The 22,415-nt window shown below is 57.6% G+C and overlaps 2 protein-coding genes across 5 annotated transcripts in view; both read right to left on the bottom strand.

Moving 5' to 3' along the window:
* The window catches only part of DMAP1 (DNA methyltransferase 1 associated protein 1), a 36,229-nt gene extending 29,054 nt beyond the window's left edge, over positions 1-7,175 (bottom strand). The window contains exons 1-4 of one of the 4 annotated variants that reach the window (XM_030034015.2): positions 7,081-7,175; positions 6,538-6,694; positions 3,072-3,163; positions 2,255-2,450 (exon numbers count right to left, since the gene is read on the bottom strand). In XM_030034015.2, the coding sequence (XP_029889875.1) occupies positions 2,255-2,450; positions 3,072-3,163; positions 6,538-6,639 (390 nt within the window). In that variant the 5' untranslated portion in view covers positions 6,640-6,694; positions 7,081-7,175. Of the gene's footprint in view, positions 1-2,254; positions 2,451-3,071; positions 3,164-6,537; positions 6,695-6,932; positions 6,949-7,076 lie in introns of those variants that run through there. The other 3 variants (XM_030034012.2, XM_030034013.2, XM_030034014.2) reach the window with 3 other exon arrangements.
* A 6,226-nt stretch (positions 7,176-13,401) lies between these two features.
* On the bottom strand, positions 13,402-17,094 carry LOC115349564 (Krueppel-like factor 2). The gene is given in 4 exon segments (XM_030034016.2): positions 13,402-14,775; positions 15,642-15,783; positions 15,785-16,621; positions 16,901-17,094. Coding segments are annotated over 4 exon segments (1,248 nt in total). The 5' UTR covers positions 16,994-17,094; the 3' UTR covers positions 13,402-14,599.
* Between the last annotated feature and the right edge of the window lie 5,321 nt (positions 17,095-22,415).

Below are 22,415 nucleotides of genomic sequence, written 5' to 3'. Positions count from 1 at the left end.
CAAACTGAACAGTAAAAATGATCACGGAAATAAAGAGAAACACAGCCAATGTACAAACACACCATGCTTCCATAAGTGAAACACTCACTCCTAGTCCACCCATTTCAAAAGAAAGGATATTTGAGAACAACAAGGGTGAGACAGGGCACAGAAGGGCAGATGTATGTCAAATTACAGAAAACACAGTACATAGCAAGGACAGTTTGCTACATCATGTAACACAAGATCTCAGAGACACCAAATGAAACCCCAAGGCAGCAGTTTAAAATGAACAGAAGAAAGTACCTTTGTGCACCATACAAAATTAACCTGAAAAACTCATTACCATGGGATATTCACAAAGCAGCTTTCTGCCCTGAACGTACCTAGCAAGAATTATTAAACACAAATTCCAAGTTAAGAAATCCTTAAGCCAAAAACCACCAGAAGCTAGGAAAAAAAGCTCTATATTTACCCCATTCTCATGCTCTTTCTCTAAACCTTTACTAATGGTAGCCAGAAACAGAATATCAGCTGAGAGAGGCCTTTGCTCTGACACTAGTGAAGCTGCTTTTATATTCCTATTTCACACCCTGGATCAAGGCTCAGTGTACACCGTGAAACCTAAGTTTACATTTTGGATCTCACAATGAAGAGGAGGGATTTTGTCTGGAGACTGGAAGCACGGAGAAAAGGCAAAGCTACTGAGCAGTGACGCAGGAGCCCGGTTAAAGAGCTTGAGCGACCAATAGGACAGACTACACAGGAAAATGGGCTCATGCCAAGGGGAGCGACAGATTCAGGCACAGGTATCAAGTATCAAGTATGTGAGAAGGAACCTACAGAAGAGTCTGGAAAAGTAAATAAAATTCCTCTGACACAGCAAATATCTGCAAAACTACTCATCAGTGCCTTCTACCCTCTCAACCACAGATCCACAAGGGTAACAACTTGCTCCTAATATTACGTAATTGTGCATGTGCAGAGGTCTGCACCACTAATCTAAAGGTTGCAGTCTTGCTGAAGGCTCTTCTGTCTGTCAATTCACAGTACACGATAAAGTTAAGGAAACGAGAATCGTGTCATTACAACACCCATGTATGGCCCCCTCTGATAAACTCGGTTGAACTCAGCCAAAAACTGTTACAGCAGTAGAGTCTTAGAGACAATTACACTCCCAAAGTTTCACTCAGACAGCTAGGTAGGTGCCTCGACTAAGTGAGTCATGCTTCAGACTTCCACCCTAGACATCAGAGAAGAGATACCACAGGAGGCTCTTACCAATGTCCCAGCAAGAGGAAAAGCATCAGTCAGAGCTTGAGCCTTCTTACATATAAGGTCAACCAACCACTTAACTCTGCAGGAAGCCAGGCTTTGTTAGAGCTGATGCTCTGTGGGTTACAAACTTAAAATGTTGTATACAGTTATACGCAAGCAGAGCTTTTGTGGAATCATGTTAGCACATACTTTTTTTTCCCCTTCAGATTTGCATCATGAAGGGGTTTAAATTACATTAGGGAGGTACCCTAACTCTGCTCCTTCCTAACTTTGGAGGTTCTGTCTTTGAAGTATAAATCTTGATGTAGTTTTCTTTGTGCATACACATGAAAGCCCCAACCACTCAAAGCAGATACATCTGGGACAAAAGACAGCAGGAGATTACAACAACACATTGTGACAATTTAATGTAAGATGCAAAGAACAGGGTACTGCACCACACTGATACCACAGGAGCAATTTCAGAGGGAACGCAACGCAATTCAGCATCTGTGCTGGAATCCAGCCAAGAGGCTGCAAGCCAGCTTTTTGGCCATGAAGCTCAAGCAATTTTTTTCATACTGGGCAAAATAACAAGACTTATGACTTTAATGTCTCACTTGGAATAGAATCTCTTTTATTATCCAGAACCTGTAATCAGGGGGAGGATGTTGGTTAGGAACTGAATTAGATGGCAGAGTGCCTCCTTACCAAATCAATGACTCCACACCTGAAACACAGGGGGCTCTAGCGAACTCTGACCACATACCAAGCCAGCCCACTTAGCTTGAATGATTTGGAGACATCATAGTCTGTGGTCACATGGCTGCAGGCCATGCTGCAATTTAAAATGCAGTTGCCAAATCTAACTCAGCCTTCACTTGTTGAAAGAACCAACCTCCTGTCTGGACGTTCAAGCAGCTGACCAAAGGGTGCTATTTATATGCTAAATATATATATTTATATTTATATTCCAGCTGCTATTTATACACTTTTGTTTGAAAGTGCTCCCACTTACTTTATTGAACCTCGCAAAAGGGTAGTCCTTCCCTTCCTCTGCTGCTCTCCTCCAGTGGTAGAACATTGCTCCATCTTTTCTCGCTGGGTTGGTAAAAGGCATCCACTTCCAAGGACGGACTTTCTTTGACCCCAGTTTTGCTTTCACTGTTCGATAACCCTGAGTTGTATCACTTGGCAGCAGCGGAGGTGCATCCCTGTGGTGGAGAAAAGCACTGGCTGACAAGAAGCTAGAAGCAGCCCAGCACAAACCCAAAGAGATTTCAGACTCAAGAGTGGGATCTGCCACCACGATGTTTAGGGTGGGAAAATCTGAGTTTAAGCTTTATTCCAGGTTTTGCACTTCCCAGACTGCAATGCTTCCCGCATCAGAGGACAGAATACACAGCACGGATGGGTTTCAACGGAACCATCTGGAAAGCAAACTATGCAAAAGACCTTTGAGGCAAGGGCACAATCCATAACAAGCTAAATACAGGCTGCAGTAGAACTCTTTTTGCAGAAATAAAAGCAGGTGCTATTCCCAGTTGTGAATAAAAGAGAATTAGATACAGAAGGGCAAGAACACTGCCTTGTCTGCCCTAGACTATTGTGCCTGTACCTAATTCATTTCCTACACAGTGCCAACCCCTCAAATTTAGGAGAGAGAAGACAGACACTGTCCATGACTGTCTAAGAGAGAAGGGCACGAGCATGGGCCAAGCACAAAGGGAAATCAGTCTGGGAAGTGAGACTGTCTGTGGTTTCAAGAGGATGCTGCCCTGCCACCAAAAGCCCAGGCTACCCCACAACCTGCACAGATGACCATAAGCTCTTACTTTTTGTCAGAGTAGAGGAGTGCATAAACTTCTCGGTGCATTCCCTCCGGCCTCTTAAATGTCAATGTCTCTGAAGATTTCTTGGATTTTTTCTGAAACAAAAGAATTGCATTTTAGATTCAGAAGTAGCAATCCCAAGGAACATTAAACTACATAACCTGGTGCCCTGTGATGGTTTTCGCTTTTATCTGGTTTTAGACACCTCAAATTTCTCCAGGAAAGTGCCTGTTCCGGGTGGAAGACATTGACAGACAAAATGTGCCCACTTTCAGTGATAGCACTCACCAGTACTCAGACACTTCTCGTTGCTGATAACACACACTTAAATTCTAAGTTGAACACCTGGCTGTAATTTTCAGGGGCTGGTGCACTAAGTGTTTTTTTACTAGGTAAGCATGGTCCTCACGTGAAGGTATTAATGCATTTAATTAAGTGATTCTCTAATTTTTAGAGAAGATAGTAAGAAATGTCTTCCCACCCTCTCTTAGTTTTTGTCACTTTGTTCTGCAGCAACTTCAGTTTTTACCAGTTGTGATCAAGTCCTTGCAGTAGCCCCACATCAAAACTACCGGTATCACCTACAAAAGTAAACCCCCCATTCCCAGCTCTGCTCTCCTGTTTATACAGCAAGTAACTCTTTTTAACATAGTTTCTTCATACTAGGAATTCAGTGTAGACAATTCAATCTGGCCCCTAAAACCTTGTCAGAACTGATGGTTTCTAAGACACAGTCCACTTCATATCACATATACAAGTTTATAAAGTAATCGGCTTTGGATTCAGGTAGATACAGTAACAGCCACATTAACAAGGTACACTTTATTTAAGTGGGCCAAGTTTACCGAGTAGTCCAGAGCATTTGGTCTAACTGTACCATCTTTATTACTACTAGCCATGTCACTGCTTTTAAGTACTTGTTTACCATATTGCTACCAACTTTTAAATCAGAATATTTTGCAGTAGTAAAACTAACACTGTATCATAAATTGTATTAAATCCATAGTCACCTTTATCAAGCAAATTCAAAATCCCATTAAAAAAATAATAATCTATCAGCTTGGACTACCACTACTTTCCATAAAACTTCATGACAGACATTCATTATATTAGCACCTCTTCACTCCTAATCAAACACCCTTCTCCTAACGTATCCATCACTTTGCCCAGGAGCAATGTAAGGCCAATCAAGGCAGTTACCCGTGGGTCACCACACACCCTGTTTGAACACAGGCTTCTGGAATTCCCCCAAAGTTCCCAGATTTATTAAAAGTTAATATCAGCAGGCCAGAGATCAGCTCAGCCAGCTCTTTTAGGAGTTGAGAACAAATTACTTGGTCCTGCTGATTTAAATGTTTTTATGCCTAGTAATTTTTATTTTAACATTCTCAGTCACTAATGGACTGGAAAGTACTTCACAGTTCTCTTGTGATTTAAAGACATCAATCTGTTTCTTTTTGTCATAGTTTAACCCCAGCCAGCAACTAAGCACCACGCAGCCACTCACTCACTTTCCCCCAACCCAGTGGGATGGGAGAGAGAATCAGAAGGAAAAAGGTAAAACTCGTGGGTTGAGATAAGAACAGTTTAATAGAAGAGAAAGGAAGAAACTAATAATGATGATGATGATGATAATAATAATAATAAAATTACAATAATAATAAAAGGATTGGAATATACAAAACAAGTGATGCACAATGCAATTACTCACCACTCGCCAACCAATGCCGACTTCGTTCCTGAGCAGCGATCCCCCCCCACCCCGAGGTGAACTCCCACCAGTTTATATACTGGGCATGATGTCACATGGTATGGAATACCCCTTTGGCCAGTTTGGGTCAGCTGCCCTGGCTGTGTCCCCTCCCAACTTCTTGTGCCCCTCCAGCCTTCTTGCCAGCTGGGCATGAGAAGTTGAAAAATCCTTGACTTAGTCTAAACATTACTTAGCAACAACTGAAAACATCAGTGTGTTATCAACATTCTTCTCATACTGAATCCAAAACATAACACTGTACCAGCTACTAGAAAGAAAATTAACTCTATCCCAGCCAAAACTAGGACATTTTTCTAATTGAGAACAGATCTATTTCCTGAGCAAGTGCTGTGCTGTTATTAGCAATTTTGCTCTCTCCATGCGATACCTTTGGTTTGATTTAGTTTCTGTACTTTGTAGAAATTCAGAATGTTTCACTCACAGCCGCAAATGGCCTCCTGCACTCCTATCCCAAAACCTCTCACTGCATATTCCCTTCCTCTCTCTTTCCACTACTGTAAATTTGAGGAGAAACCCATCTTATTCTCTGCTGCAAAAAGAGAGACAGACAGCCACCAGTACTCCTTCAGCTCTCTGCTAGCTAACAGACAAACGCATCTAAATCAAAGGACTCGCAACTCCAAACATTCAGCAGCACAACATTGCAGGCTGAATCCAGCCAACAAACTGCACACCGGACACACTATTCACCAACACAGCCAATAACTGGTGATTTTAACATTTCAGCCTTTAAATTACTGAAACTCATCAGTTTTCCATTACACCAATTATACTATGTGTCCTATCCCCAGCAAGGCAGTCATGAAACCACTGTGCTTCTCTTCAGAGACAAACATTTCAGTGGCGGCAACGACAGTCAGGAAGTACTTTCAGGAAAGGGGAGGTTGCATATGTTTGGTTTTGGTTTGGTGTTTGGTTTTCTTTAAAACAAATCCACAGGCTTTACTCCAAATCAGACCATCTCTGTACCAGACAGCTCCTGGGGATTTCACCTCCCCCAGCTCATTTCCAAGCACCTCCGCATCTCAAAACTACTCGTGAATCGATCTTCCCAACACCTTGCAAAGCATGGGACAGCCAAGAGCTTGCCCGAATTTAAAATACAGAAGGCAACAACATACCGTAGCGTATTACAATACAGAACGCGGGATATGATGGCATACATCCTTAACAGAGCTTACCAACTTGCCCACATTCCCACAGGCAACACATCCCAGTTCTCCCAAACCCCAGCCACACACCTTCCCCGCATGGGGACTGCTCCCATGGTTTGAAGACATTTACCGTTCAATCAAGTCAGATGTTTTTTCCTTCTAAAACAGGACTGTATTATATTATTTCCATCTGCTTGGGGGCTAGATGGTAAACACACCTCACACTTACTCCACATAACGGGAATTTTAGAGACAGCTAAAAACGTCCTGGGGCCAGGCTCAGCTCACCAGGACGTCACTTACACAGCTCCAGCTTAAATACCACCCCAAATGCCACAGCACAGTTAACTAAGAATCCAGGAACCCAGGAGTGGGGCCCTCCAGGCATCTCCAGATACTCCTAGGAAGCCCAAAAATAAATGGACTATAGTAGGAACATGCTTTATTCTATCTTTTTTCCAATATTCACCCCAGACACCACATGCAAGGTCAGTCAGTGCCTAGAAAACAAGCAGTGGCCCTTTAGAGCATCGCAGTTCACCTTATCCGAGTTGATGATATCCTTTTTGTTGATGGTGCCCGTGTTCTCCGACTCTACACCGCCCAGCTCCAGGATGTCCCGCACGTCTGCGCCCGTCGCCATCTCTCCGCCTGCCTGCTGGCCTTCTCTGCCGCTGGCCTGTCCGTCCCCTCCAGCTCTGGGGGGGTGGGGAAACGAGGGGGGCCGGGGTTAACGTGCACCTCCCGCGGGGGCTATCCCATACACGCACAAACACGCATATGTGTACATATATATACGCACACGCATGTATCTACATGCATACACGCATATATATATATATATACACACACACACAGACATATACCTACATATACATACACACCCCCCGCAGCCGCCTCCCCATCCCCCCCAGGCCTAACAACGGGGCCTTGTACCCGGCCGGTCCCGGGGGCCACGCACGCCGAGCCCGCGGCCCGAAGCCCCGCGGCGGGGCCCCGGGAAGCCCGCGGGAGGGCGGGCGGGACGAGGCGCCGCCGCGGGGACGCAGCAGCGCCGAGCCGAGCCGGTCCCGCGCTCACCCACCGGCGCCGGCTCCGCAGCCACCGGGACGGTGCGACCCACACAGGGACCCGGGCAGCGCCACTTCCGCTCCCGCCAAGAGGCGCCCGGAAGCGCCCGGAGCCCTTTGCGGGACGCACCACAGGAGGCGGCGGGGAGAGGTGGTAACGGCGGGTTCGCGTCCCGCTGCCGGCGAGTCGCGGCCGCCCCGGGCCCGGCGCTGCCTCCGCCGCGGCCTCAGCGGCGGCACCCGCACCCGCACCCGCTTGGGGCCGACGTACCTCCTTCCCCGCTCAGGGCGGAGAGCGCGCTGCTAGGCGGGACTCGCTCCCGCGCCAGGAGGTGGCAGCACAGCCGTGCTCGGCCCGGGCCCGACGGGTGTCTCCGAGCCCGGCCCGGGGCTACCCCCCACCTCAGCCCGGCCCGCGGCCGGGGGTCGCGCCGTGTGCGGGAGAAGGGGGCTGCAGGGCCTTCCAGGGTGCTCCCACCCTCGCCCCCGGGTTGCCCGAGGTGACGAGGCAGGGGTGCCCGTTCTCCCGGGGCCTTTGTGATGGGTCACTGGGCTCTGCTTCGGCCGGGGACGCCGGGGCTGTGGGGGCTGCTTCGGCCGCCCCCACTGCCCAGCCCAGGACAGTCCCCTGCTCTCCCCGGGGGTCTTGGGGCTGACCCCAGTTTCCTGCAGAGCTCGTAAGGAGTTTTCCTGTCTCCTCGCTGGGTCCCGAGGCGCTCACTCGCAGCTGTCGCACCCTCCCGCTCTCCCCGCCAGCCCGTGTCGGCCTCGCCAGCGGTGAGCCAGCCGTGCCAGATGGCCGCCTGCCAGGGCAGGCGCTGCACGTTCGGGCTGCCCGTCCCAGCTTCGTTTTACAAAGCCTATGCTCGCCTTCGCGCTTGGTGTGAAAACCCTCCCGAAGCGCTCCAGAGCTGCAGTGCTTACCTGAGGCTGCAGGCAGCCAGGAGTGAAAGTTTTATTAATGGGACTGTCCTGTTTCCTCTTCCCTGTGGGAGGAAAGAGAGGGGGGAACGGGGAAGGGGGAGGAAACAGCAGTGTGGGGCCGGGAAGGACTTCGAGAAATCACCTTCCCGCTGCATTGAGGCAGGAGCAAGGCTGCCTGGCAGAAGTTTGTCAGAAGCAGAAGGTTTCAACATGGGGCACAGAGATCCACATGGATCTGCCAGCCACCTCAGATACCCCAGGAGAGGGGGTGTCCCTCAGGGGATCTCCTCCGCTGTGCAGCAGCCCTGAGATGAGCTGAACCCCGCTGTGCCGGGGTGACACCGGCATGCAGCCCCTCAACACCAGCCAGGCCGTGCTGGAGTTGCTGCTGTTCCCATCCAGCTGGCAATTCCTTCCCACAGGGACTGGCACAGGGGCCAGCCAGCACCAGTGTGCCCCAGCGGGAGCTGGTAACAGCCCCAGAGTGTCATCTGTTTGTCACCCCTTATCTGAACCCTCCCACGCTGCCAGGCATGGCTCTTAGCATCTTGGCCCTTCCTCCCACAAGGACGGAGCTGATCCCGAGGTTTCTCCTGTCCTGCCCATTTGCTCTCAGCTCTGCCATGTCCACCCAAGTCCTCCCCCCCTCAGCGCATGTGGCCATTCCTAATCATTTCTACCAACTTTCCTTGCTCTCTTACCAGAGCTGGCCTGGAGGTGGGGTCCACGCTCCCCAAAGCGGGTCTGCAGAGGGAGACAGAGCTTTCCCAGTGCTGCCTTCACAGTCTCACCCCTGCTCTGCCTGCCTGGCAAGCCTGGCACTGCTGCTCCAGAGAGAGCTTTGTAAGACCAGAGAAAGAGGACCTCTCTTTTTGCCCCTTGCTAGTGGGTCGTTCACAGTCTGTTCATGTTGTTAAACAGCATTTATAGAAAACACAACCAGTCCCACAATAAAATCCAGAGACAAGTGGCCATTCAGTGTCCTTGGGTTTTGATTATATCCCCCACTTTTAGGCCTGACCTACTTAAGCCCAGCTTCCAGCCCTATCCCAGCAGGATTCAGCCCAAGCTCTGCCCCAGTGCAGGGTGATTAACTCACTCCTCTTCAACAAAGTCCACAGCACACTTCGAGCTCCTCTCCCCAGGGTAGCAGCTTTTTAACCTCATGAAAGGTGGAGATTGTGGGCAGCTGGGTTGCGTTGTTCACAGCCTGCCTCCCCCCCACCTCTGTGTGCGTGGGTGTCCCTGCATCCCACCAGGAGCTGTATGGACCTGCAAGTGAAACACATTAGTTGGGTGCTTCTGCTAACCTGATCAGCAGTGGAGCAATTAGCACTGCCTTCAAAGGGACCCAGAGATACTGTTTCTGGGCTGCAGCCCCTGCATCCCAGAGCTTGCACAGCCTTCAAAGAGCAAAGGGGTACAGCTGGAGACCTCGGTCAGCCCGCAAACACCTGGTCCATCCTTGAGAGTCCTGCACAGGGACACGTGCCCAGCTCTGTCACCTCCCCAGAGCACTGAGGTCCTGCCTCACCAGGGCAAAAGGGAGAGCCCAGGGAATGGAGCGGGTCAGGGTAAGACAGCAACGCCGGGGAACTCAGTCCTTCTGCACCCCAGGGTTTTGGTGGGGGGGACAGCAACAGCCAGCATCACTGTCCTGTCACTGCAACTCCATCACCTACCTCCTGCTGTCCTGCGGTCACAGGGTACCAAGCCTGGGCAACCTCACTGCCACCCAGCAGCTGGGGGAGGGATGTCCCCCCACATTTAGCCCTGGCAGGAAGGCAGCGCTGGCCCCCTCCAGGGTAGCTGCCTGCCCACCCCGGGGTCCTGGGGGAAGGATGTGCCTGATGCCGTGAGGCTTCATGCCTCATGCCTTTTGCCCGTGCCTCGGCTACCAGGCATGGCCAAAGGTGGCCCTGGGCCAGAGGTGTGCGTGCCTCCAGCCCAGGGCTTAAGGTGTGCGTGTCTCCCGGCCTGGCACCAGCGGAGGAGGACAAGTGCAAACACCGCGGCCAGTGGGGCGGGAGGAGGTTATCTGAGGCCCGGCAGTGGAAAAACTCTCAGTGTGTGTCTAAGGCACGATAGTGCCAGGTGTGGGTCCAGGCAGGGTGAGCGAGCTGGGGAGTTATCGCTTCCCCATGGGTTCAGGTGCCTGAAGCCAAATGTTTCCCAAGGGTGCGGTGACAGCCACAGCCCCGTTATCACGGCGCCTGGCCCACCCCAAGTGGCAGGGACGCAGGGGAAGTCTGGTGGACCTTCCCCTCGTGGCAGGGATGGGACACTTCTGACTACCCCGCTGGGAGGGGGGACACCAGCCCTGGGAGCATCCTTCAGCAGGGACACCTCGGCCCTGGGCACCCCAGCTCCCACCTCACGTTGTGGCGAGGAAAGGTCTGTGTCAGCCCCTCCAAGCACCCCCAAACCATCCCTCCCACCCCGGAGCACCCAGGCTGCGTCCCACCTCTAGCACCCTCACCACCTCCCCAGCTCCGTGCTGTCCCTGAGCACAGCAGCAACCGTGGTCGAGCCTCGGGCAAGGAGCCCTGCCAGACCTGCGACGCCCCTTCACCCCACCGCCCCGCAACCCTGGGCCAGCTCTGTGCGACCTGTTGGCTGCAGCACGGGGGAATCCCCACCAGATGGGTCATCCCGGGAGGACAGAAACCCACCGGAGCTGCTCTTTCACACCTCCCGCCCCCAGCTATGAAACCCCCAGGGCACCGCTCCTGCCGGCAGGTGACTGCAGGGTGCCAGGCCGCGCTGCGGCCATGACTCACTCCTCTGCTGGGAGGTGTTTCTCCATGCCTCCCTCCTTCCCTTCCCCGCTTGCCTGCCCGCTGTGCTGGTTGGGCCGTGCCCCAAAGCCACGGGGCTGCACCTTAAGGTTTGCAGGGGGGCCAGGGTGCTCTGCATCACCCACCACCATGGCTCCCAGGAGCCTTTTTGCCAGGAGGTGGCCAAAGGGGGAAAGGAAGGCCAGGCTGGCGGGGGGAGATACGGCCCAGAGCAGGGTCTGCACGGCTTCGTGTGGGCACAGCGGCGCGGGCACTGTGGCATTGCCCTGCCAGCCAGCTTTCCCTCTGCACCATCCCTGCAGCAGGCCAGCATGTGAGCCAGGACACCAGGACCTGCCCCAGGCTGTGCCAGCCACAGACCCAGGGGTTTTATGAGGGTAAATCAGCTCTTCAGGCACCAGCCTGGCTTCTCCCGACCATCCCCCTCTCCTCTCCGGCACAGCCACATCTCCTGCAAAGCAGGGTCCCACCTGGTTGACTGCTGTGTTTTGGGGTCCCTGCATGCCCCTGCCAGGCCAGGGCAAAGGGCTTTCCAGCTGACCACAGGCACACAGACCGCAGGCAGGGATTGCACCCCAGTCCTGCCTTCCTCATGCTGCCGAGGGTGTTTTCTTGCTGCCCTCATCGCTTCGCAGAGCAGGTTTTGCTGGGGACAGGACTGAGCTCCCTCCTCCAATGGAGAGTGCGTCTTGGCCCAGGCAATTGGAAGAGGGTGTTTTTTATTAACAACAAATTAACTGTAATTGCCTTTTCCACTACAGCTGCTCCTCCCCCAGGTGAGGTTCCCAGCCATGCCAGTCCATGCGACCGCCATGCCCCATCGTGTGCCCGAAGGAGTGCCTTGCCCCAGGCCCAGGGGAGAAAACCTGGAGCAGCTCTGCCCAGAGAAGGAGCCAAAACGCCTTCCTCTGCTCTCGCCTCCGTGTAAGCCAGCAGCAGCAGAGCCGGACCTTGCTCCCGCCCTGGCACAGCGATGATGAAAGGCAAGGAAGAACTGGTTTGTGCTCTGATCTCAGAGCTGAACCTCAAAACAGCTGCGGACTGTCACTCCGGCTCCCAGGATGCTTAGGGAGGACAGGACAGCAGAGCCAGCCTTTCCAGTGGGACAGGATGGTTGGAGAAATTCATCGTTCCCCTGGAAATAAAAATAATAATCATAATAAAAACACAAAGCCAGAGATTACTTATACGCACACAAACACGCAGGCACGCACTCTCTCCCCATCTGGCTTTGCCAGCCTGACTCATCGCTAATTCAAACAGCCCACACCTTTCCCTCTCCCTCTCCCTCCATGTGACGTTTTGAACAAGTCTCCAGGGAAGAGGCAGCAGTTTTGCTCCAGCCACCCCGCCAGTGTCGGACCCTCACCCTTGGGTACCAGGTGTCCCAGGAGCGAGACACCCCCAGTACCCCATCACAGGTCACTTGTGTCCCAGCATAGTCACCCCACCCAGGCACCTCTCAGAAAGTGGGGCAAGCAGAGGGTGGAGGCAGCTGTGGAAAGGACAAGTGATTGAGCCTGGTGGATCTGTGACACCTGTGGATGCAGTCCCATGGTCCCATGCCTGGGCCTGCAGGCAGGACATGATGTCCCAAGCTGCTGCCGCCACCCTGCCTGGAGAGACCCATGCTTTTGTACCTGCTCAGGGCAGACCCCAAGGCTGACTGCTGGCCCCAGGACTCTGAGCCACCCCTCAAGGGGACATCAGCCCCGCTCTACCATTCCCATCTCTTTTTCCAGCTCCACTCTCTGCAGCTGCAAGCAGGAAAACAGGGAAGGAGCGGGATCAGCCCAGCCCATGTCAGCAGCACAGCCACATCCCATTTCCACTTGCGGGGCGAGGAGCCCCAGGGCATCCCCCCAGCCCTGGCCAGCCACCTGAGGCTGCGGCAGGGAGCACAGGAGGAGGAAGCCACCACCACCACAGGCCAGGGCACCGCACAGCCCATACGGTGTGCTCCCTGTGCTGCCAGCACAGTGTCAGGTCCAGACAAGCCCCAGCCTTCAGAGGGATGCGTGCATCACGGGTAATCAGCCGTGGGAGGGAGGGATGGAGCCAGACCTGCTTGCTGAGCTCGGGACCTGCCAGCACGCTTGTGCTGAGTCACCACCTATTAACGCAGGGAAACCTCAGCACCTGAACCCCGCCAAGCTGCTGGGCCACCCCCCAGGAGGACAGCAGGGACAGCACACAGGATCCAACAGCTGCCAGTGACCTCCTGGTTGTGACCACAAGGCTGGCTGCAGAGCTCCCACTGCAGGGGCCAGTGGGACAGGACCGCTTAGGAAGAAGACGGGACCAGCGAGGCTCCCGGTACGGTTTCGGCTGCCGTTCCCCTCGGGGATGACTCACCGCAGGACCAGTCACGCCATCCCGGTGCCGCAATTGCCCCATCTGCAGATTAGGGAAACTGAGGCACAGGGAAGTGGGGTGACTCAAGAGCTGTTGCACAGGAGATGCTGCTCGGATGCCGAGGCTTGGGCGTTCCCCATCGATCCTCCACAGCTAACTTAAGCAGAAATGAACATCGATGTAAATATTTACTGACAAGCGAGCCCAGCCTCACCCTCTCCTCTTAGAAGAAAGCTTTAAAGTAAACTCTCCTGGCTCTTTCATGTTTACATCTTGTTTATTTATTATACAGCAGATCACAATATTTCAACAGTTTGCATATAAAGAAAAGTAACATTTCGGAGTGCGAGAGACCTAACGTGCCCAAGCAGAGAAATGTTAATTAACAATATACACAGACGGGAACAGTGCACTTCCCAAAGCCGAGACTCATCTGTGTTCCCAGCTGGAAGAAAAAAAATATATTAAAAAACAGAAACATTATATATTACTGCTTTGTTTAATTTACAACTTGCTTTGCAGAAGCTGCACATAAAAAGACTCATTTTCTTTTGAGTTTTCTCTTTTTTTCCCTCTACGAAAGTTTCAAGTATAGCAGAGACCTGGGCATTCATAGCTGGACTCACTGTCCTTTACACACTAAATTTAAAAAAAGCAGCATGGGGAAGGCAGCTGCAGCAGTACCTGGTGTCATCCTGGGGGGAAGAACAAGACAAATGAAAGCAGATGAGAGCCAGGAGAGCCATTTTAGGCTCCTGAGCGGAAAACTGTGGGAACGGCCAGGACCGGACTGCCCGGCGGGGTCCCAAGCTGGCAACGGGAGCATCCCCGCTCCCTGTGCAAGGTGATGCTGCGCTGCCAACCCCTGCCAACCTTTATAGCCACAAGACAAGGTCAGGTCCCACCCTTGCCCCATCCACTCTGGGCTTTTGGGTCAGGAGGTTTGTTCCGATGGCCACAACCGAGAAGGCCAGCAACCCATTTCCCAGCACCACGACCCACGCACCCAGCGGGCACGTGTCTCCGGCCGAAGCCTGGCCAGAGTCAGCCACCACCAGTCCCTGGAGCCAGGGGGGTGCTAGGATTTGCGGGGAGAAGGTCAAGCCGATACCAAATACAAGCTCTGGGGACAGATCCCTGCTGCACCAGCCCCCCCCCACTCACCAGATACCTGGCTGGGGGGGACTCTCCAGGCACAGGGAGCTGAGTGGTGATGCCTGGGCAGGAGCTGGAGACACTTCTTGCAGCTTTGCTCCCCATCTACGCCCCAAAGCAGCCCTTCCCCACACTCGGCTGGGCCCAGCTCTCACAGCGGGGGCAGGAGGAGAAAACTAGTTATCAACTACAAGCGGAGAGGGCTGGGAGGCCAGGCTGCTCCCCAGTGCCATCCCCAACCCAACGCTATTTACACTGTGAGCTGGCTCCGGGGACATCGAGTCCGGCCGCAGCCCACTGCTCACATGTGCCGCTTCATGTGGAGGGCGAGGTGGTCGGAGCGGGAGAAAGCCCGCTCACAGAGGTGGCACTGGAAGGGCCGGTGCCCTGTGTGCTTGCGGTAGTGGCGGGTCAGCTCGTCGGAGCGGGCAAATTTCCAGCCACAGCCTTCCCAGGTGCAGTGGTAAGGCTTCTCGCCTGTGGAGGAGAGGGAGTGTCAGTGGGCTTGGAGGTCCCCATCCTCCCTACGCCTTCACCCCTGTGCTCCCCCACCCAACACCCCTCTTTTTGAGGGGGATCCCTGACCCCCACCCTTAGGAGAGGGGAGCCCTGCTGTGTACTCGCCCCTCCGCGCACCTCTGCCTGCCCCACTTTTCCTTTTGTCCCCCACCTTCCTGCCCTTCCCCATGTGCTCCGCTGTCCCTGTGCCCTGCACCGGGCTCATCATTTGGGCACCCCTGCCCCCCTGCAGCACCCTGCCCCACTTCAAAGTGTGGGTGCTCCCCTGTTCGTCCCTGCTGTGGGGCTGCAACACGTGCCCTGTCCCAGCTCTGCCGGGGGGTCTCACCATACACGCCCGTCAGTCTCCCCGCTCTGTTCGGCCCCAGCCCAGGTGAGGGGCTTCTCCATGTGTCCCCAAGGCCCTGCCTCTTCAGGCACCCCTGGGGCCCGAGGCCAGCAAGCAGGGGTGTCACAGGGGTGGTCTCGGTGTGTGCCCTGGTCCCGGTGTGCCCCTGCCCGGCCCCACCACGGGGGTCCTTCTGAGCACTCCCGGGGGCATCCCCGCTGCACCCTGCCCCACACGCAGGACCCCTCCGTGCAGCCCCATGCCGGCTGCAGGGTCCCTCCGGGTGCCCCCGCCCAACCCCACCACAGGGACCCTCCGTTGCGCCCCCGGACTGCCCGGGGTCTTCTCCACGCACGCCCGGTGCCTCTCCACACCCCCGGCCGGCAACCACGCTGGAGCGGGCTCGCGGGTCTCACCGTGCGCCCCGGCCCCCCACCCGGGACCCTCTGCGCATCCCCCCGCGTGGCCGCCCCCCCCACCCCCGAGGCGCCCTTACCCGTGTGGGTCCGCATGTGCGCCTTGAGGTGGGAGCTCTTGGTGTAGGTCTTGCCGCAGCCCGGGTATTCACAGTTGTGCGTGGCCGTCCGCTTGCGCGCCCACGAGCGGCGGCCGCGCTTGGGCTTGCAGTCCTCGGGGGGGGGCCCCGGCCGGGAAGTACTCCAGCACCGGCGAGTTGGGCGGCGTGACCAGCAGCCCGGGCAGCCCCGCCGGGCCCGGCCCCGGCCCCTTCAGGGGCTCCCTGAAAACACTGAAGTGTCCATGAAACTGCGGCGGCGGCGGCTGGGGGGCGAAGTGGGGCGCGTAGCGGTGCGGGGCCACGGCGTAGTGGGGCGGCAGGTCGGCCAGGAGGTGAGGGTCGGCGCCGGGCAGCGGCTCCTCGGGGGGCCCCAGGCGGCCGTGGGCGAAGCCCGGGTAGGGCAGCGGCGGCCCCGGCACCGGTCCCGGCCCGGGACCCGGCGCCACGCGTGGCTTGTGCTCGCCGCCGCCCGGCCCCAGGTACTCGGCGGCGGCGGGCAGCCCCAGCATGCAGGCGCGCTCCTCCGGCGGCTCCTTCTTGATGCGGGGCCCGAAGGGCTGCGCGGGGTCCAGGGGCAGCGGGCGGGCCAGGGCCGGGTGCAGGGGCGGGTGGTGATGGGGGTGGTGGGGGCCGCCGGGCACCCGCAGCTCCGTGTACTCCCTCCGTTGCAGGTCGCAGGGGCCGGGCAGGTCCGGGGTGAGCAGCTCGGCCACGTAGCTGTGGCCCTGGCCCTCGGGGTAAGGCGCCGGGAACTTGCCCGGCGTGGGGTAGGAGCCGTCGCTGTCGTAGGTGGTGCCGCAGCTCTCGGGGGTCTCGGGCAGGGGGTAGTTGGGGCCGGGGCCGGGCGGCCCCTGCCCGCCGCTGCTGGTGTGCGCCAGGATGAAGTCCAAGTCCACGAACTTGCCCAGGTCGTCCTCCTCCCGCTTGACGGCGGCGGCGCCGTCCTGCTGCAGCATCCTCTGCGGGGAAGAGGGGCGTCAGCACCGGCGGGGCGACGGCTGCGGCGGCGCCCGCCGCTCGGGCACCGCGGTCCGCGCCTCTCGCTCCGGGCGGCGGCTCCCCCCAACCCGTCCGACGGGTCGGCACCGCGCCGGCTGCGCCGCCCCCGGGGCGCCCTCCGACGGCGGGAGGGGGGGCCGCCGCCCCCCCCCCCCCCCCCCAGCCGGGCTGAGCCCCAGCCCGGGACGCTCTGCCCCGTAACCCCCTCGCCGCCCCCCTCCCCGGTCCCCGGCGCTTACGTGGAGCATGTCGGCGGGCCGCTCCTCCAGCGGCAGCAGGTTCGCGAAAGTGGAGATGGAGGGCAGTGTGCTCTCGTCCACGGCCACCGCCATGGCGGGCCGGGCGGGGGAACCGGGGCCGGGGCGGGCTGGGGGAGCGCGGTGCGCGGAGCCCGGCACCGCTCCGCTCCCCGCGGCGGCGGCAGCGCTGCCTCTGCGCCGCCCCGCGCCCCTAAGCTGTTAACAGCATGGCTGCGCCCCTATTGGCCCGGCGACATTGATATTCACCGCCGCCGCCTCCCATTGGCTTCCCTGTCGCCCGAGCCACGCCCCCGTTCCTGGGGCTGCCCCGGCGGGCGGGGTCGCCGGCCGCCCCTGGCCCGACGGCGCTCCGCCGCCTGCCCGCGCGGCCGGGCCGGGGCGGCGTGGCGGGGGTCCCCGCGCCCTGCCCCACGCCGGGAGAAGGGGCAGGGGTACCGGTGTGAATCGCAAAGCCCGGCGTCCCTCCTGCCCGTCCCCACGACGTGAGTGGGGCAGCGGTGCCCTGCGAGCGGGGAACAGGGCTGTAGTTCGCAGAGCCGGGGGTCCGCCGGCACCCTGCCCCGAGTGGGGCAGGGGCAACGGCCGGGTCGCACGTCAGATTGTGTGGACGCGAGCGGGAGCATGCCGGGGAGGTCTGGTGTGGGCTTAGAGCTGAGAGCAGGCCGGCTGGTGAGCCGGGCGCAGCACTCGCCATGACGGACGCCGAGCACGTCGGCGAGCAAAGGTGCCGTCGCAACGGGTGCTTGTGCCAGTCGGGGAGCTGGGCCGGGGTGGCTGAGCCCCGGTGCCCCCATACCACTCGCTTCACGTAACAGCGCCCGTGAGGCCGCGTCCCCCCGTGCCGGTGCTGTCGGTGAGGCAATCAGCAACCCGGAGCGCACCAGCTCCCATCTGGCCGCGCGCAGGGTGCGTGTGCGAGCCGAGATAACTGCCCGGCAGACCCTGCCGGGGGGCTGGCACCCTACCTGCATCGCCTCATCTCGCCCCGCAGCCCCGAGGGACGTTTGTCTGCCCTGCCTGGGGACCGGTGCTGCGGCCGACCCTCCGACTGCTCTGCCATGGGGGGCACGGGCCGGCTGGCCGACCCTGCCCACCCCACAGAGCCCCCGGGAAAGTGCTGTCCACCTGAGGGCTTCCCACGGCAGGGGATGTGAGGGGACCAGGATGTCCCACCTTGCGGGAGACACCCTGGTGCCCCACTCCATGCTGGCGAGTCAGGACACGGCACGGAGACCCGGGGCGCTGGGCAGGCCTCCCTGGGGGCTCTCTGCCACCCTGTCCAGCTCACAGCGAGACCTTCTCCACTTGGCCCCCAGCCAGCCAGTACCAGGAATGGCCCTGCTACTGTTGCGTTTGTCAAGAAGCAACGGCCCTTATCTCCTGGAGCCTGTCTCCCTGCTTTCTGGGGCTTTCCATCCCCAGATACCTTTCTAAGAACTGGGGCTGCTGCCTGTGCTATTCAGAAGCGAGGAGTCGATTTGAAAAAAAACAAATATAAACACCAAAGGTGAGGTGCGCGCACACACACGCACACGCCACTTCTGGATCCAAAGCTACTCTACCAGTTGCTTTCATCACCGCGCTTTAATTATAAGGGTGGAGCATTGCAATAAATTATTTCAGTAATCCAGTGGAACAACAACGATTCAAGTCTTCCCCCTTTTACCAAGAATCCCTGCCCTGGTTTCCAGAGCACACACTGGGTCGCTGCCTGGGCCCCGTGCGCCCAGCTGCCGGCAAGGGAGGGGGTTTATTAATGCCACCCGGCATCAAAATACATGGGCTGCAAAGCCCTTCCTCAGAAAGTCACCTCCAAAGTGGCAGAGAAGCATGTGGGCATCACTCAAAATCCCTTTTACCCTGGCCCCCAGAGTAACTTAAGTCACCAGTTAATCCTATTATTTGTTTCTTGGCCAAATAATAATTAATAGCAAGGCAGTTCCTGCCCCAAACTTTTATAGATAAGCGAGAGCAGATGCCACAGGAGACAAACACTAATTCCACTTGGTTTTCTCCTTTTCCAGGCAGTTTTGGCGTCTGCACCCGTGCAGCACTGGCTTATTTTAAGAGAGGCGTCACCAGCAGATCAGGTTCATTTTTACAGCCAATATTTCTTGCAAATGTGGGATATTCCCCAGGAAACTCTTATTACTGATGCTATGGTGGGAGGGCCGGCACGGAGGGGAGCGGCACCATGCCAGGCACCACACCAACACAAGCACTGCCGGCGCTGACCGCGCAGGCAGCCGGGGAGGGCGGCACAGGAGGGGTTTGCCCGCTGTGAGCCGTAGGGTGGGTACAGGGGGTCCCCGCCACAGCCCTGCCCACCCGTCGGCTGCAGGAGCCTCCTCCGAGCCGAGAGGGAGGCGAGCAGGAGCAGCCGGTGTGTGCACAGCCCACTGTTGACAGAAGCCCATTTAGGAAGCGCGGATTATCTCCCTCGCCACTACAGCAGGCTGTAAAGTCGCTGGCATCTCAGGAGATCAAACGGCAGCCCAGGAGGAGAGCAAACAGAGGGTGGGAAGGGCTGTCCACCCAGGTGATGGCCGAAGAGGAAAGGGTTAATGGTTATCCCTGCTCTTGGCACATCTGGCAGCCGAGGAGCGTGCCATGCCCAGTGTGATGTGCTGGAGGTGGCTCCATCAAGCCGAGAGCATCGGCAGCCCTGCCAACACCGCCACAGCACCGCGGCACCCTCCCCACGGCACGCAGCACGCATGGGCAGGCAAGGGGACGATGCCCCGCAGCACTCCTGGAGATAGCGTTGGTGCCCACGTTGCCCGGCAGTGCCCCCAGGAGACCCAGAGGAGTCCTCTACCCCACAAAACACTGGGGACCGAAAAACACCTGCTCTGCGTGCCCCCCTGTGCTCCATCAGCTGGAGCTGGGGGCCTGAAGTGAACCCAGGGACTCCCCTTCAGGGCACCTCCAGTGCCCCCTCTCCTACGGGAACCACAGAGCCCTTCCAGCACCAGCCATGGCATCACAGGCCAGAGAGCTTCTGCTTCTGTGGGAGGCAAAACCCGAGCCCCAAAAGCTCTGCAGGGGACCCCGTGGGGAGGTGCCGTGGGGACCCACACAGGACACCCCGGGCTGCTGTGATGCTCCGGGGTTACGTCCCTGGGAGAAGAAAGAGGATCTGACTGAGTTTTACTCTCTGTCCTCCCCTGGAGAAGGGTGCAGGAGCCCCCAGACCTGCCTGCACCCCCCCAAGTCCCCTTCCCCTCCTGAAAAGAAAAGAGGAACTGAAAATGAAATTAAAGCATAATTCAATCCGGAGCGGGTCCAGAGTAAAGTCATCTGCTCTTATCGTGTGCTGGCAGGCTCTTCCCGCTCTGCAACAAACACAATGTTATCAGGGCACAGAGGGCAGATTCGTTTGCACTGGCCGAGCGAGCTGCTGTGTCCGCCCTGCCTGCCCTGGGCCTCGGGAGCACCGGGATGCACGGCCGAGGACCGGGGCTGCCGGGGGCTCGTGGAGGCAGGCAGCGCTCTGGCAGCACTGGCAAGGAGCTCAGCCCCGGGATGGGGTGCTCTGGCTGGGGGCCGCATCCAGGCTCCCCGTGTAACTCTCTGGCCAGGAGCCAGGTCAGGTCCCTCCCGATGAATGTCACCGGGGAGTAAACGCCACGGAGGGACGGGGCTCGGGGGTGACATTTTTGCCAACGGGAACGTACATGGCCCCATCTCCCCCTGGTGCTGCCCAGCTGCTCGCTCAGTGAGGCTGCTGAACCGGCAGAACTGGGCACCCCGACCCCCTGTGCGGCAGCACGGTGGCACCGCGGCACCCCCCAGACCCCGCACGCGCTCCCGGCCCCACTGCACCGCCTGGACCGCATCCTGCTTTGATCTCTGCCTGCTGCCTGGCTGTGCCCCGGCGGCTGCGGGGCCAGTGCAGCCCTCTCCGTCCTTCTTTATATACCCCTGTTATTTTTAACTCTGCCTACGCAAATCCCGAATCCGGAATGAGCAGCGGCTGGGGGCCAAGGGGAAATGGACATGGTGCAAATTTCCTGCCCTTTTTACCTCTCTTCCTCTATAACACACAGCAACGTTTTTCCTCCACTGCTCAACTTTCACTGGTACAGGAAAGCTGAAAGCATCGGACTCTGCACAGAGCCACAGGGTCCCGCACCACGATGGATGGGGTATCCCCCGCTCGGAGGGGACATCACTCCCAGCGCGGTGCCGAGAGATGTCCCAACCGGTAACGCACGCCACAGCCTCCATCAGCAGTGCAACGTGCTCAAGGCATCCAGCCAGCCCTCGCAGCAGCAGCCTCACGTGCGAACACATGAGCTCACGTGCCAGCCCAGGACCGCATCCTGCCCCCTGGCTCGGTGAGCCCCCCCCGGCCCCAGCCATAGAAGCCAGGTCTGGACCATGGCCGCGGGATCCATTCGCTTTGGCTGCCATCTACAACAGCGCTGGAGAAGACCCGTGCCACCCCAGCAGCTCCAGGGGTAAAAAGAGGAATTGCTGTTTTCTGGTTCCTTGTGAGCAACAGGGAAGGCCAGGAGGAACGCAGGATATTTTTCCCAACGTCTCTGGTTTAATCTTTAAAAAAAAAAGCCCCAACACCCAGTGCCAGCGTGTTGCACAGGGAGCTTCGCAGTGGGCATCGTGGTATGGCTGCACAGCACAGGGGATGTGCGCGTTAGAGCCCTTCTCTCATGCGTTGGGGATTAATAGCTGTACGTCATGTATGAGCAATCCGACCACAAAAGTTTCAAATAATCCAGGTAAAAATATCTGCCACTCTTTTCCGAGCAGCCTCCATCCCTCCTCCCCAGCAATACTCCAAGGTATTCAGCCTCCAATGAACTCGGACTCTCGGTGGGTGGGGAAAAACTCCCTCGCCCATGCACAGGGGCAGGGAAAGTGTGGGCACCGAGCCCAGCACCGGTCAGCCCTGCTCCACACAGGTCCACACCGTTTCCCAGCCCGGAGAAAGCCTGGCTGGCCCTGGAGGCTGGGTACCGGTGTGGCCGCAGTACGTGGGGCACTGCCGCCCCGGCGGGGGAATGACTTTCCGACGGGAGGTGTGGCGTGGGGCTGAGTGAACGGGCTGCGCCATGAGTCACTGGCACCCACGGGGACACAGCCCTGGCGTGAGGCAGCAGGGGACAACCCACGGGACAGCAGGTCAAGCAGGGAGCTGGGGAGCTGTCCTCCTCTGCGTGGAAGCTGTTTTCCAGGACATCTGATTTTGTTATTCCTCCCATGCAGCTATCTGCTCGCAGCCACCTCACCAGTGTAAATCACACACCACGGAGCATTGCATGGAAAAGCCGTCCCGCCGCCGTCCCGCGCCCCCGGCACGTGCACTGCACCGAGGCTGCCCACTACGGCACGGAACGCCGGCCCCGGCTCACAGCCGGCCACGCGCAGATGCCGTGGTGCAGTCGCACGCACGCAGCCCGCAAAAGTGCATCCTCCCACCTGCGACACACGTGGCAGCGGCCGGCAGGAGCAGCGGCCGCCCCGCATCGGG

This window comes from Aquila chrysaetos, chromosome 12 (genome assembly GCF_900496995.4).
Source record: "Aquila chrysaetos chrysaetos chromosome 12, bAquChr1.4, whole genome shotgun sequence".
In the NCBI taxonomy this organism is placed as follows: Eukaryota; Metazoa; Chordata; class Aves; order Accipitriformes; family Accipitridae; genus Aquila; species Aquila chrysaetos.
Note: the sequence above shows the minus strand (reverse complement) of the source record. Positions and strands in the feature narration are given on the sequence as shown.